Here is a 17,776-nt window from a genome sequence, read left to right as displayed (position 1 = left end):
AATGGACTATCCAGATGATATCTTAAGGATATAAATTAATCAAAGCCGATAGATGTAAACCTATATATCATAGAATATAAGATTCCTCAAGAAAACAAAGAAAGAGAAAAAAAAGTATAAATATTTAAAGTACACAAGACAATCGAGGTATAAATATTTGAAGTTCACGAGACAATCATCCCCTTACTTAATATTATCACAATACATACTAGTACTCATATAATTGAAGCAATGACCTTATCATTTAATACCGTCATAGGTAATTAAAGAACGCACCATTTACATTTGAGGGCTAGCTGTAAATATTGTCTAAACGGACCTGTTTACGTCTTAAAAAGTGTAAATAGATTATAAGCATGATATGAGTAGGGGATATCTTTTGTATAAGATCAGTGAGATCTTAAAAACTTCTTTTCATATAAATCATTCTAAACACAACTCATCTATAAAGTAGATAATATATGAAATAATACATCGAATAAATTGAATTTTAATTTTTTTTTAAAGTAAAGAAAGTGGTAGCTTTGAAATATTTAACCCACTTATATACAAAGAAAATCTTTTAAAAATTCTCGCTAATATGTTTTACTGGTCAAGAAAATTTGAAAGAAATACACACACAACACTTCAAGTGATTATGTTTGTGTTATCCAAATCAATGAAACCGTTGATGTTTTTCAATATTGAAGACGTACTAGTCCTTGCGTTGGCAACTATATACATATAAATTATAATTAATAAATAATATTTGTAAATTCAATGTCTACATGTAAATGATTCTTTCTTTATAATATCTTTTATCTGTGTTATATGGTACACGATGGTTATTTATAATGATACAAAAGACTGAATTTACTTGACAGTTTCATTAGAATAATACACTATATGATTATTGCATGTATATATTATTTTTTTCCCTGATGACGTCGATGATTTGAAGCTATATTTGCACTAGTATAAAAAAAAATTGGAAGAAGTGGTATGATTGCCAACCTCCACAAGAGACCAAATGACACAGAAATTAACATCTATAGGTCACCGTACGGCTTTCAACAATGAGCAAAGCCCATACCGCATAGTCAGCTATAAATGGCCCCGAAATGACAAATTTAAAATTCAAACTAGCGCACATTATACTGAACGCTAACATTTCGTTACTTTCTTATACTGTTGCTATACAATAAACTGATTTATTCATTTCTCTTTATTTTATTTTTACTTTGGATTTAGTTCTCATACTGTAAAGGAAAGCTGAATGATAGATAATAGAGAGAGATGGATGAAGGACGCTTAGGAATAGTTCGACGTCAGGAAAACAGTCGCAGAAAATTCGTTTTCATGTTAAATGAAGTAATGAGATCGCAGTGCAATGTCGTGGATGAATGCATTTCAAGAGAAAAATTTGAAATTGGAGTTAAATACGACAAATCGTTTGTTCCAATAAGAAGAGCGGTTGTAAAACAGCGAGTACTTCAAAAATGTTTAAAAATGAAACGGGATCCTAAAAAAATTACAAACAGAAACTTGGGTGTTTATGGCGGGAAACCTTTATATACGTTTTCCCGAGATATTGACAAATTTATTGCTGATATGCACCCGCGTTTAAGACGATTGAAACAAGCTGAAAAAGCGCTTACAGAAAGTATTGAAAAGGGTAAAATATTAGATCCAAAGAAAGTTCCTCTGAAGATAGAACAGTATTTTAAGAAAAACTGGAAAAACGACATCGAAGAGAAGGTACAGAAACCAAAGCCTGCAGTAGTACAAGAGAGCAAGGACATATTCAAAAATACACGAAATATGTTGCCTCCTATTAGAGGAATGATAAATCCATACAGTAAAAGAATATGGAATGATTATCCCGACGAAAATGACAATGATAGAACCGATGAATCATCGACACATTTGGTAGAGGAAGACCGTATGAAATCAAAAGAACCTCAAATATATAATGACTCGAAACATCAAGGTGCAATAAATAAAAATCTTCCTTCTGAACAAGCAAATAACAAAATTGATGTAACAAAAAGCAGCGTGTCACGTGAGAAAACAAAGGGGTTATTAATTTTGCCGCCAATACAACAAACAAGACAGATGGTTCAACGGTGAATTTCATATTGATATCATGGAATGTTAGATTGTATTTCAAAAATGTCGGTTTGTGCAGAAATATCAAAATCGCACACATATTTATACAAACACATTATTAAAAGTAATCTGCTGTATTCAACATTTACGTTTTCAAAACATTTATACCTGATTATTTCCCTACTGAAAGAAGTACTTCAACGGCACAAATATTTGTCATATTATATTTTCTAAATTAAAAGAAAATATGTTGCGTAACTTTGTAATTTGTTATATGTTTGGTTAAATGTATCTTGTATTTGAAGGTAGCATTTATTTACATATTTAGTTTCATAATTTTTAAGGATGTACTCGGGTGAGGTTTATGAATTTTTGTCAGATGTTCGGACTTCTTGGTTTTTTTTCCTACGATACAGGGTAAAATATTTTGCCCCTTTTCACCCACTTTTCTTTTCATAGACGAGTTTAATAACTCACAAAAAAGTCATTACCAAAATTTAAGCAGATTCTAGATTTTTTTTTAACGATTTGAGACCCAAATAATGCCAATGCTAAAGATGAGGTAAAAGTCAGAGTCAGCCTTTTCCCGCCATTTTTTAAAAATCAAATATTGCAAAAAGGAGTTCCATAACCTATCAACATTTTTAGCTTATTTTGTTCCTTTATTAATGCTCTTCTGACTTATAGTATCAATTCTAAATTCTATTTTTTTAATTTCACCTAAATACATCCTTTTAAGACAATTGGTATATATCTTATTTATGATCATGACGTACAAGTATTTTTGTGTTTCTATGGACAAACAAAATATCCTGCATTTAATTACTTATTATACACAGTATTTTCATAAGGAACAACGTACTTTTAAAAGAGTCACTATTGTTAAATCAGATTTTTTTTTCAAAATTTAAAAAAGAAGATACCATGCACGCGGACATAGTTAGTACGAGGTAGACAGGCAGTATTCTAAGTTTCGTTATTGTCCTTTTTTTAATAACATAATGCGTTATGTGATATGATGTACATGTAGTGTACTGAAATTGAAAAAAAAACTGCATTTGGCAAATGTTACCTGAACCATCAAGTAAATACATATACCAATATGATCTGATTATTTCCACAATAATCTTAACAAGCGCTTTCCCGCTCATATTCATTATCTTTAGAATTTGAATTTAACCATGATATTATATTTTGATGTGGCAACAAATACCTTGTTAAGCACTACAGAAACAAATTTGTTTGTAATTTTAGGATTTATAACAGACTATCTTCTAAAATTACAAACTAAAATGGCGGGAAAAGGCTGACTCTGACTTTTACCTTATCTTTAGCATTGGCATTATTTGGGTCTCAAATCGTAAAAAAAATATCTAGAATCTGCTTAAATTTTGGTAATGACTTTTTTGTGAGTTATTAAACTCTTCTATGAAAAATGTTGTAAAATGTAAATGGAAAGCAACCAACAAAAAGCCAAAAAGAAGTTCCCTTTTCAAATATAGCAAAACTATTATAGGCTCCTTTATATTACACAAACTGTGACGTGTTGTTTTATACATTAAAATGATTTCATTGGTTTCTAAACATTGGGCTTTTGACTTACGAAACCTGCTCATCAACCAGTAGAAAAGAATCACAAATGAATAAATTGCATGGTTAAATTTAAAAAGAATGTGAAACTGGAAGAAAATAGTACCTGGACTTCTTTTCTGACGATGTAATAAGATGCATAACATAATTCCAACTACAATAACAGATAATGGCGGATTGTTTGTGTCGGATATTTTTGGAAATAATACAGTTTTGATACAGCTAGCTATACATATAGTCAATGAGACAGCAGAGAACAACACAAAGTTATCATCCAGACATATATTGGCGCCCGTTAAAACGTTTAAACCCGCTGCATTTGTTTGCACCTGTCCTAAGTCAGGAACATTCAATTGAATAATAAATAGGGTGTCGTTTGTTGATGTGGTTCTTAAGTGTTTCTCGTTTCTCGTTTTTTATATAGATTAGACAGTTGGTTTTCCTGTTTGAATTGTTTTACATTAGTATTTTTGGGCCCTTTATAGCTTGCTGTTCGGTGTGAGCCAAGGCTCCGTGTTGAAGGCCGTACTTTGACCTATAATTGTGTACTTTTTACACATTGTGACTTGGATGGAGACTTATCTCATTGGCACTCATACCATATCTTCTTATTTCTATATATATATACGGCAACAAACTGGTGTCTTCAACAATAGTTAAGTATTTTATTTGCATAAACACAAATTGGATGAGACACAAGTCAAACAGACTTATGAAGTCTTCTCCTTTAACATATTTAACAATATAATATATAAGAGCATGCATATACTATTTCAACATTTGTATAAATTGGACAGAAACATTAAGTGGCACAAAAGAAAAAGAAGAAGAAAAACAAATTTAAAAGAACACAAAAAACAACAAAAAAAAAAAAAAAAAAAAAAAAAAAAAAAAAAAAAAAAAAAAAAACACAACTGAATTTAGACGATGCTTTGTGTGTAGTCATGTTTTACTCTCTAAACAGGAATCTATTCGACCTTCTAAGGAACTCAAACACATGTTTAAAGATATTTTCATTTTGCTCCTGAGTAAGTAGACTTCTAATCGAGGTTAATAATTCTATATTTAATGGACAATTATTTGGGAGCAAGCTAAGATTAAGGGATTAAGGTTAATGCAAGTCTGCAGAACGGAAGTATCACATTACCATTGCGTAGTGCATAAATAGTCATAATTTGGATTGTTGGTGAATTACTCAAATATTCTGGTACATTATTTTGTTTAATATTATAAAACATTTGAATTTCTCTTGTTTTCTTCTTTCAGTCTACGTTTCCCACCCAAGTTCCTTGTAAATTATCCTTGAGCTTGTAAAAATAGGTAAACCCGTTACTATTCGAGCAGCTTGAAGCTGTAATTGCTCCAGCTTATTAATATTACCCAATCCCATATTATCCTAAACTTCACTGGCATATTCAAATAACAATAGTAAAATGTCGATACCATATACGCTACCTTAGCCTAGAAAAGTTATCAACATATTTAACAGACACTATCAAAAATCTGACATCTACATAAAATTCTCAACGACAAAAACAGTGAAATATAACTGCACTTCAATTACAAGTTCGTAACTTTGAACAAACACCTTTACACGTGGCAGAGTTAAACTAGTTTCTGAGCACTGGTCATGTACACCCACTTTTGATTCCAGAGGAGTTAAAAAAGGTACATGAAAAACATATATCGAAAATGTGAATAAGAGCTGTTAACCTCATAATAACGGTATTAAAGACGTAGAGTTTGAATATAACATGTATAACATTGATTCAATTTATTCAGTAGCCTGGGTCATATTTATACAATTTTATAACAATCAACATAAGCAAAACCAAATTGAATGATATATAGATCAAATTCAAAATAATGTATAAATAAGCGTTTTCTAGACCAGAAGATTTACCAATTACTCCAAAAACCTTTAAATTTTTACATTGCATTCATTTCTTGTAAATATATCTGTCAAATATATATTAGTATCTAAATATAACTCACAAATTGTAGATAACTATTGAAGAAAAATTGCATTGTTCCTAAGACGGGTTTACATTTTGATTAACTTTTAACACGTTAAATTATGACAGTTTCAAATACCTTTTTAGTATTGTGCGTCATAAATGAAATCTTTCGATTTAACTAATATGCATGTCATCGAAATATTGTCATTTCAATAAAAGAGCTACACTACAACACAAGCATGGATGAAATTAATCTATAAAAAGAATTTTCATCTATATGTTTAAGTATTCTTTTTACTATGTCTATACTTAGAGAACCCAGTGCTTAAACATTAGCATGTTTTACATTATACATAATGTTTGCATATTTCCAGTTAAAAAAGGTCTTATAATTACATTACGTGTAGGTTTCATTATAATACGTCATTTTGATTGGCTAACAGCAATCTCGCGTCATTCTGAAATTAACCTTCATTTCAAAATGAAATGTAACATTCATGATGACACGAGCTTCCACAATAAAGTGCGCAGATTAATGAAAAAAAAACTTAATAGAAATCGTGTTTTCATGATCCTAGCAAAAAAATGTAATTATAAGTAATGAATGCTTTTTTTCGCACAATTTTAGAAAATTTACTTCGGTCAACGCTTTTACACCCCAATAAATTTACAAAAAGAAGCATTCAATTCTTAAGTAAAATTAAGGTTTCAACTCCCTCATACATAATTTTAAATTCTAGAATAGTTTGATATTTTTTTGCAATTTTAGTGGTCAAATAACGATTCTTATCATACCTCCCTTTTTACCGATTGTTTCAAATACCCTTTGTGAGATTTTGACTGAGTGTAGATTTGTATGGAGGGAAGTGCATGCATATCAGGTAACACTTACATTGTCGACACACCCGGTCTTGTCTTTTGGAGTTCATGCAATTCCCTCGGTTTTTTTTTCTAGATTTGTACACTGTAAATAGATTTACGAGATTTGAAAATTAGTAAACTACTGAACAGTTGCCTTTAATTTACATCTAATTTTTTCATGACGCAAATTCAGAGACATTAAAAACTCATAATTCGAAGAGAAACTGACAACTTCATGGCAAAAAAACGACAAAAAGTTCAGAAAACACATGTTTTCATAGAAAACTAAAGCCTGAGCAATACGAACCCTATCAACATTTGGCAAAAACAGGGGGCGATCTAAGGTGCTCCGGAATGATTTGCAGATCCTGCTCCACATGTGACATCCTCGTGTCACTCCTAAAATGTGTTTATAGATTAGAATAATACTTCCATGGTTATATCAAACGATTAGGCATCACATAATAGCGGATTTGTAATTGATTTTTATCTTATTCGATTTCAACACATCATCAAATTCTTTAACCATCGGTCATTTAAGTTTTCTAATACTTGACCGATTGAGAAATTTTGAAATAAAACAAAATATTACAGATAGAAACAAATCATACATTTGGGAATTAAAAAGCACAAACTACAACAGCGACACCTACATATCATTTATGTTTGCGTGTTTGTTTATTTAATAATCACGATGAATTATTCTGTATTATCTATTCTAAATATATAAGACTCGGTCCGACTTGTTATTTCGACCTGCTTTTATTACCTGGTCTATAGTTCAATCTGCTAATATCAATTGACAATTGTTACTCTTTTAATGGATAGTAAACAATGGAAATACAGATTTCATGTTTAATCTAAATAACTAGCGAACATCTTCATTATATTTTTTGAACACGCTCAAAAGAGTAAGCTATAATAAAATCATGTACACGTTAAATGAATAACCTTGCATGGTTTATAGGAAAACTGCATAAAAAAACTGCTCATCTGAAAAACATAACAAAGAAACTAGAACAAAACATAAATAACCAACACGTGTATTGTACTTTAAAATTTCTACGAAAGACAAGAAGGATCATTTGATCCTTTGATTTTATTATTTGATTCAATATCTCATTCTTAAAATTACAGATTCGAAATTCTAAATTAAAATTCGAAATTCTGGAAACAATATATGAATTCGAAAGTGGCAATTTCTTTCGATTAAACCAAACAGAATAAAGCATTTTTTGAATTATGAAAATAAAACGTGGGTAGAATACAAACTCTTCAAGAATGTAGTTCAACAACACAAATAACAAAAATAATTATCTTAGGCAATAAACTTTGTAAGTGTTCCAGGAGATATTTCTGTAACTATTAGGAATTTACCTCTGACTGATTTAATACTAAATATAGAAGACTTTGATATGCTTAAAAGAGAGGGAAAAAATACCAAACGGACATTCAAACTCATAAGTCGAAAATAAACTGACAAGCTGAAGCTATGGCAAAAAAAAATCCAAACTACCCAAGGACAAAACAACAGTATATAAAACGCAACATAGAAAACTAAAAACTGAGTAATATACGACTGGTGAAAGAATGAAAAAAACTATTAAATCGTTCTTTGTAGGCACATTTATAGCCTTCTTATATAACATCATTCTCTATAACATTAACAAAGAATATATAGTAAGGGATACAATAGAATTCATAATAAAGTAAAAGGACAATTCAAACAGGATTTTACGCATATAGATTACTTATAACATTTATCTTTTGTATTCCCTGAGTAGATACATAGATAAGATCTATTTTTAAAAATTTGATTAGAAATAAGGTAACTGTTTTTTTTTTGTATTCGTTGAATCGCTCCTGTAATTATCTGTCCTTGTCGTTGAAAATTTGTTCAGCGGAACCTGTGATGAATTTAAACCTGGCAAGAACTTCTTTGTTTCGTGTAAAAATATCGATTAATGAACTATCAGTTTAAGGAACTGTGTTGGTCTCGGGTACTGTTCTCGACTCTTGTGCGTGGGATCTTGGTTTTAATCACTTGCAGGCAAATCCAAAGACTAAACAAGAGTGCACACGGTGAAATGTCGAGCCCGATGTAATGATCATAATTGAGTTTAAGTTAAAAATATTTAAGATAAAGGATTTACTACAAGTATCACACAAACTTAAAATTATCATATGTAAATGAGGTCGAGGTCAGGTGAACCATGTGTGCCAGACAAATAAACCTTGCAAAGATACATAACAGCAAATATAGACATCCTATTACTCATAGTAGTGAGAAATTCTCATGACAGTCGATTAACCATGAAAGTGAGATCAAGGACAGACGGAAACTTCATAAAATAAGGCATTTATATACAATGTATGAAGAATCCTTTTCTTTTATCTTCGGAAATATAAAGCTTTTTATCCTGTAATCAAATTACTATTGCACAAATAACAAGGACTCAAATACATTTTTGCTTTATTTGTACTTGTACATATAAAGTCTCCTGTTATCCCGCTTCCACGTTGAGCAAGCGGTAATGTGGATATTTTTTTTTTGCGTAACAGTTCATTTTGGGGTCCACTTCGCGGTAGTTTAAACTTTTCTTTGAAAAATTGGAGACAATAATTTGGATTTAAACAACTAAAGCTTCAAGTGCCGGGTGTAAATAGTAGAATAAAAACAATATATGTACATTGTCGAAAATATTAAATGTATTTGTACTCGCTACGAAACAGGAGAAAAGCTCGGCGAGCATCGCTTTTCGTCCTGTTTCTTAAGCTCGTACAAATATTTTTTTTTATTTTTTCCGACAATGTACATATATTTTATATATACTTATAGTTTATGCGCCACCGGATAAGTATCCCTATGTTTGGCATTCTACGACTTTCGCCAAAAGCGGGAGAACAATGGTATTAACTACGTCTCCATCAAGCACGTGGCATAAAAAAAGTATGTCAGCTCGGAGTCCGAAGAATGTTTCTTACTACAGACTGTTACCTTGTTAGCAAACACGCTTAAAATCTGACTGAATGTGTCGGTCTTGTACTTACCGTGGTGATACTATATTCGTATCATAATAACAAGTTCTCGTCCTTAATATGCGTGTTATATTTTCCACTGGAAGCCAAACAGTCGGCTGGTGATTAATCATCTTCTTAAAGGGGCATTAGCTGTCAAATTCATGTTCAGCGATTTGACTCAAATTCTCATATTTGATTTATAACATAGTAAAACGTATATTAAAATTATCAAAATTCTAAAATAAACAATTTACAATGCATGGGCTCGATAATTTGTATACGCATTTCGTGTGTATTTAGTCTAGACGCCATCTAATTAACTATCGAGATGACCTCCAAAGACTGCCGACGGTCATATAACCCGATATAAACATAAATATAGATTTAAATAGATAGCGAATTCGTGCAATTGAATTTTTCTAGGTCTGTCTGATTTCATATTATAGATTAGAAATATATATTAATCATCGTTTTTAAATGTATGAGAATGATTTTTTGTGGATCGAATCAGTCAATCAAATGGTTTATCCTTGTTTCACTTTCAATGTTGACATTCTTTTCCTTTTAATAACTGAACACGCCTAGGTCATGTGTATTCCATCTCTAACTAAGGGACTAAATTGAAGGTCACATGAATACGGATTCAATGAGGTCGAATTATTTACTTGCAAGTGAATAATTCATCATCGATGTTTCTTAGCTTATTTTGACAAAATTGAACCAAACTGGCTTATTACTTTATTTTTTTTTATGTATCTCGTAGCTAATGCTCCTTTAAGGTAACAGTAGTGACAATCATTTGTAATAGACTTTAACACAAACATAATTTGACAAAATTAGATTACGAATCATTTTATTTTAAATATGATAACTCCGTGCGATATCCCGAATACATATCTTTTAGTCATACGTCAACTGTATAAAATTATGTTAAAATTATTCGCCTTTTCCTTTTTTATACAATTCACAGTCTATTTAAATGCTTAGTTTATTGTTAGTAAACAGACGAAGACTTTTGATTATTAAGTTTTTCACGTTTTAGCAATTACTGTCATTATACGACTTCAGCTAAAGGGTTTCTTTCCAAATTACTCACAATTAATAATGTCAACAAACTATATCTTTTCAACAAAAATACGGAGAGGAACCTGTTCAAACGTTACGAAAAGTATGTTTTTTAAATGTTAGACAATGATATTTAAATTAAAAACAAGAATTTGGTTTTTAAAAGACATATAATTGGGCTGAACTAATATATTTGAAATCAAAATAAACAAAAGATCAATGGGCCACGTTTGTAAACTGAGAAAACAAGATTTTCATTTATTATGTAAGATTGTGTTAAATTTTCGGTCAGGTTTGAATAATCGGAAGAATTGAAATTTGATTTAAACCAAACACAATATGCGCTGCAAATTTGTTTTCTTATATGATTTATTTTTTTAGCTTCAGTTTCTGTTTAATAAATATTGAAAAGACATGCATAATAGTTCAAATAACAAGTGTTCTAAAGTTTGTCGTAAGAGGTAAAATTACTATAAAGTTTGTCGTAAGAGGTAAAATTAATATAAAGTTTGTCGTAAGAGGTAAAATTACTATAAAGTTTGTCGTAAGAGGTAATTTACTATAAAGTTTGTCGTGTGAGGTAAATTACTATAAAGTTTGTCGTAAGAGGTACAATTACTATAAAGTTTGTCGTAAGAGGTAAAATTACTATAAAGTTTGTCGTAAGAGGTGAAATTAGTATAAAGTTTGTCGTAAGAGGAAAAATTACTATAAAGTTTGTCTGTCGTAAGAGGTAAATTACTATAAAGTTTGTCGTAAGAGGTAAAATTACTGTAAAGTTTGTCGTAAGAGGTAAAATAACTATAAATTTGTATTTTTGCATGTAATTTTATGATACTCAGCGTACAGTAAAATAAGATGCCTTCGTCACTAAAACAAAAGGTTTACCAAAAAAAATAAACATTCCCCAAAATATTCTTCCAATAACAAGTTGCTCCCAGATTGAGGACAAGATATATTTATAAATGACTCTTTGGAAATGAGGCGGGATTGCGGTTCTATGGGAAAAGGTGTGAAACAACGTATATCTACCAAAACATGCAATACTAAATGTTGGTGAAATATATAAAATGCGATGTTTTATTTTCGAATTCTATTTAAATAATTACAGAAACTAACACCACGGAACAAAGAAATTAAGGAAATTAAAGTATCTATTTGACCTTCAGATAATATCGAAATTTAGAAAGTATACATTAAAACATAATGTGATTTTATCATTACATTTAATAGATGTAATTATTATCCCATAAATGACATGTCGTCTTTGTTGCTTTAAAACTTTTTTTTTACAAATATCTTAATTATTTAAGATTCACTCGTATAACAAAAAGTAAAATAACAAAAATACCGAACTCCAAGGAAAATTCAAATGTAACAGTTTACCATGAAAGTATATTACTACATAAGGAAATGCTTGTACCAAGTCAGGAATATGACAGTTGTTTTCCATTCGTTTGACGTGTTTGAGCTTTTGATTTTGCCATTTGATAAGGGACTTTCCGTTTTGAATTTTCCTTGGAGTTTGGTATTTTTGTTGTTTTACTTTTAACCTTTTTGAAAATTTATTTGACAGATTTTTACCGAACTCATATTCTTGTTATAATCATGTCAAAACTATATTTTTATATCGAGTAAACTATTCTCGCTGTGTTGAAAACCCATTGGTAGCCTTTGACTGTTTTTTGCTCTTTGGTCGGGTTGTTGTCTGTTTGACACATTCCCATTTCCATTCTCAATTCTATAATATTGAAAGTATTTCAAGTTGCAAATAATTCTTAGTTCTCTTTGTTAGTGAAACTATCCTCTAATTGCTTTTCTTATTTGATGTTGTGTTCAGTATAAATTATAGACAACATGATACTTCAATTGTCTTTCAATTTTTGGTGCTATTGTTATTTTTGTGCACCACGTCTTCTAAACACAGCCATTGGAGTAAATTAATCGAAACTTACTTAAACAAAATGGACCCAGGGTAGACAACATTCACTTGCTATGCATTTAATTAAAATCATATGATTTCAAAGTCAACAGAAGTAAAGTGAAAGAAATAAAAGCTATGATAATGTCAGATGGAAATTTATTATATACTACTAGATGGGACCTTTCAGAAAAAACGAACACATAATTTTGCGTATCGCAGCCTTATTCTGAGAAGATGTTATGTTACTCTTAAGAACCTGAAGTTGATATCGTCGCGTTTAACTTATATATTCCAGTTATAAGTTGACCATAAGAATCAATTCCAGGAAAAAAATCTTATCACGAAGCTTTCCTTCTTGTCTTTGCAATATGTCTAATTTCAAGAACACTAGGATATGCAAATCCTCACTCAAAATAGACTTATTGAATGGAAAGATAGAGTCAATATATCTGAGACGGAAATTATAGGATTTTGATAGATGTTTCTTCCTTCTTGCCTCAATTAAACGGGCATTAGCCACCAATTCGACTAATCATAAAATATAATATTTTTTTCAAACCTTTATGAAAGCGGAACAAAGAATGATATTTCGCTATTAACAGTCAATTTCGTTCAATTTCGTCAAATGGTGTATTATTGACTCGCAAGTCAATAATTCAACTCATGTTAATTCGTATTCATGTAACCTTTAATTTGATCTTTAGTGGAAACGGACTGCGCATGTATTCCGCATGTAGTTCATTCATTAAAAAGAAAAGAATGTCAACATTGAAAAGTGAAACACGTGAGACACTATTAATAATTATTTTGTTTACTGATCCGGCCCATAAAAATCATTCTTATACAGGCAAAACGATGATTTACATATATTTTAAACCTATAACATGAAACCAAACAGACCTAGAAAAATTCGATCACACGTGGTCCCTATCAATTTATATTTATATTTATGCTTATATTGGGTAATATGACCGTCGGCAATCTTCGAAGATCATCACGATGGATAACAAGATGGCGTCTGGTCTAGAATACGCACGAAATGCTGATACGTAATAGCGAGCACATGAATTAATAAGTGTTTCTTTTTGGACTCCTTGTAATTTTGATATACGTTTTAGTATGTTATAAATAAAATATCAGAATTTGGGTCAAATCGGTGAACCTGAATTTGACATCGAATGCCCCTTTAAGAAATTTCGTATTTTCTTCTCTCAAATTTAAAAGACAGGAGATTAATTATATGTCATTTGAAAAACAGTAAGAGTCACCGAGTTTGACTGTTTAAATGTTCCAGTATTCGCAATGGTTCTTTTATTCTGAAATGTGTGTCCATTTTCGTTGACACAATTTAAACATCTATTTTGTGTCACAGGAAATAGAATCCCAAGTATATGCCAATTATGAATAATAACATCCGAAGTTATTCAAATCTGTGAAAATATGTGTTTTTAAGTACATATTCCACGAGACCTTGATGTTTAGTTAAATCGAGACCATTATGCTATAGATTCCTTATTAACCACGCAACTGAAATAAACTGAAGTAAAAGAGAGGCAAAAGATACCGGAGGGACATTACAATTCATTAGTCCCAAAAAAAACTGACAACGCCATGGCTAAAAAATGCAAAAAAGGATAAAAATAATAACAACAACAAACAACAGTATACAAAATACAATATAGAAAACCAAACTGTTTTGTTTGTGCTCGTGTTCAGTTTTTCAATATATATTTTTTACTGATTTTATAGTATCAATCGTTTTCTCTTTACTGAACATATTTTTTATACGCTGTTCGGTATTAAAAAGGGAGAAGATTGAGATCGTATACAAACAAAAATTTGTTTTATTTGCCGCAACCACAATCCCGTCTTTTAATTATTGTGACATTACTGAATTTTATTTTCGAATTTTTACTTACCATGATCAACATCGTGGGTGCCACCTGTGGAACAAAATCTGCTACCCTTCCGGAGCACCTGAGATAGCACTCTGTCTTTTTGGTATGGTTCATGTTGCCATTTCTTCAGATTCTTATGTAGTGTTTTGTGGACTTCACTAGTAAATGACTCGTAGTCTAAAACGGTCATTTGGATCTTAACATCATCTGAAAAGTCCAATATATTTTCAGTTATGTTCAGTCTTTCAGTCAATTTTCAGACTTCTCCACTGCCGTTAGTTCAGTACTGTTAAGACAATGTGCTGGCAGTCAGGCTTTTCAGACAATTTAGTATGATGATGATGTGTACAGGTAGATAACAACTACTGAAAAGTCTTAACATAGACTAAACAGATCGTAAATGGCTGAAAGCGATTTGAATGTTCCCATCGTATCTCTCGGCTCTTTTCGAACTTCGTCAGTGGTAGTCTCATGCCATATCTTACTTATATTTGTTTGTTCATTTCGATAATTTGGGTTGATGACAGGTCTTTGATGTCTGTTATTTTGCTGCTGGCATTGAATTATAACATATCAATAATAAACTTCATAAGGATAAAACGGAACGCCACTTGGTAAGAATTAGCAAATGCTATATATGACACACAAATTCGTATGTCTTTTTTCATTTACGATAGTAATATTATATCGAAAAAACTACTGAGGCTTCATCAGAAAAAATCAAAATTCGTTATGGACGAACGGTATCTAATAATCCGAATTAACAGACAAAACCAATATAGGCAGTTACAGAGATTAAGAGAGCATCATGAAGCTGAGTGCCATTATCCTGATTTATACAGCCCTAAGAATATTGTGATTTTGATCATTATTAAAGAAACCGAACCTCTAACGTAGGTGACAGTCAATTATATACTGCAGCAAAAGAATCTCCCAAAAAGCTCTTGCTTTCTTTAATTTTCATTTTTCTTGTCATATTTTTGTTTGGTAATAAATGCATAACAGGAGATTTTGGGTAAATGTCAACGATACAGTAAAAAAAAAAGGAAGAACGACACAAAGTCAGAAGATTGTTTATGAAATCAACATGCAGATGTTTCTTTATTTTTTAGTTTAGTTTAGTTTTTACTTTTGTTTTTTGCTTTTACTTTACCTGTTGGTTTCATGTTTAGGTTTTTTCTGTTAAAAAGGTATACCATGGTTTACGTAGTTACTGCGTCGTTAAATAAAGTCACATTTAGTTATGACTGCTGGGCATCCCAAATGGCGAATGCACTGGTTATTGTTAAACTTCTCGATGAGTCTCTAGAATTCTGTATTGGTTAACTTAATTGTGTTGTTGAGTTTCATTTTCAGTTATCATATTCCAATTACTCGTTGTATTATAATAACTATTAAAACAGCAAATCGTTTTAAGTAGCCTGCTTAGCTTTAACATTTAAAAGAAAATCAAATCCAATAGGAAATACATCTTTCAATCCAATTACAATAAGAAACCATTTATATGGAGATGTATTATGTACTATATACTAAAGCAATCAAAAGTAGTGTTATGTCACCATATGAAGTCCTGACTGATTTAATACACCTAAGTAAGTGGCCATTTCTATACATTTTGTTTCCTATTACTTCGATATTTAGTTCAGTTTATTGATTCCTGTCTCGCAGTGAAGAGTTGATTTATTGATACTTCTAATTTTTTTATCGTTTCAACACTACTCTCCTTTAAGTTCATATATTTTTATTGTTAAATATTATTCAAGAGTTACAATTCTGTCTGTTTGTTACGGCATAATACAATGGATCTTCCAAACGAATATTTTTAATACATGTATATTTCTTAATATTTATGGTCGCTGGATAATATCAACAACGTAGTGTGGGCATAAGAATTAGTTGGTCTCAAATAAATCATAGTTTTTTCTTACCAATTACGTCTGCTTGTTATGCTTACACATTGTTTTCAATATAATATAATTCTATATGACTGTCATACAAGTGAGGGGTTTAGCTAGCTATAAAACCAGGTTTTCTACATAAGGAAATGCCTTTACCAAGTCAGGAATATGACAGTTTTTTTCCATTCGTTTGATGTGTTTGAGCTTTTGATTTTGCCATTTGATAAAGGAATTTTGGTTTTTAATTTCCCTTGGAGTTTGGTATTTTTGTTATTTTATTTTTAAAAAAGGAATGAAGAAAATTAAGTATCTGATGGCTATCTTAAATGTGCAGCGGCTGCAACCATTGAACTGAATGATCAAGACTCCACAACTTGACATTCATTCATTACCTTTTTCTCTTTTCATTAAACTTATTAAATATCAAAAGAAAGGTTTGGAGAGATTATAGGTGCTGCTTTTCTGCTTAAAATTTGACACTGTGTCAGTTTTAGCAATAAATGGAGTTTCACAGTACGCTAAATTGTTTATTCATTGTTGTTGTGCTGGAGTGTTTAAATGTGGATAGATCGTTCTAGTAACTAAATAAACTAGATAACAAATTATTGCAGATGAGCGGAATACTTTGTATTATATCCTTGCTATAGATTCATAAAAGTAAGTTGCATATAAATTGTCGTGGGTTTCCATATCAAGGAAAATATGGATATGTGGATACAATTTTTGAGATTTCAAATTTTCTTTTTGATGGTGTTGTATAACATGCACAATAGATAGTATGTAATTTCTAAATCACCTATGGTTTTCTTTTTTCCCCTGTCATTTCGATAAAGATTTTGTACCAATAAACAGGTATTCTGGTTTAAACTCTGGCTACTTTTTTCGCCAGACATTTATCATATATTCACGTTATTTGTTTGTGTTAGAATAGTTAAATCTCTTTCCCCTGTGTATGTTTTATTCATAGAGTCAATATTGAAAAGTTGCCGAAACGTACTCTGAAGTTAATCATTAAAGTGTCCGCTCACATATTTCAATCGATTTTGCAACACTGTGTCACAAATATCCATGCAACTGAAGTGCTGCTCTTTTGAGAAAAATTTTGTTTTGGTTTGTTTAAGTCCTCTTATATCTTTTAAACACAATACGTGTGAGAGGGTGTGGTAAACCTATATTATATAACATATTGTTTGCTTCTGGAATTAGAAAACAAAACAAATCAAACACATATAGCAGTAATATATTGACTCTTGATATTTCAACTACAAGTATTAAAACGACACATTCTGAGCTATAATAACTTAACTTTATGTAGAAAATGTTGGATTAAACCTGGTTTTATAGCTAGCTAAACCTCTCACTTGTACGACAGTCACATACAATTCCATAATATTGACAACAATGTGTGAGCAAAACAAACAGACATCATAGATAAAAATGTCAAAAATTAGGGTACGGCAGTCAACATTGTGT

At 30.7% G+C, this 17,776-nt stretch overlaps 1 protein-coding gene across 5 annotated transcripts in view; it reads left to right on the top strand.

Moving 5' to 3' along the window:
• LOC127727881 (uncharacterized) overlaps positions 1–3,635 on the top strand; it is a 28,614-nt gene extending 24,979 nt beyond the window's left edge. For all 5 annotated transcript variants that reach the window (XM_052235037.1, XM_052235039.1, XM_052235040.1 and 2 more), the window contains one exon: positions 1,231–3,635. In XM_052235037.1, coding sequence (XP_052090997.1) covers positions 1,276–2,109 — 834 coding nt within the window. In that variant the 5' untranslated portion in view covers positions 1,231–1,275 and the 3' untranslated portion in view covers positions 2,110–3,635. The remainder of the gene's footprint in view (positions 1–1,230) is intronic.
• The last annotated feature ends 14,141 nt before the right edge of the window (positions 3,636–17,776 follow it).

Source organism: Mytilus californianus, unplaced genomic scaffold (genome assembly GCF_021869535.1).
Source record: "Mytilus californianus isolate M0D057914Y unplaced genomic scaffold, xbMytCali1.0.p SCAF_2, whole genome shotgun sequence".
Taxonomy (NCBI): domain Eukaryota; kingdom Metazoa; phylum Mollusca; class Bivalvia; order Mytilida; family Mytilidae; genus Mytilus; species Mytilus californianus.
This window is presented reverse-complemented; position numbering and strand designations above follow the sequence as displayed.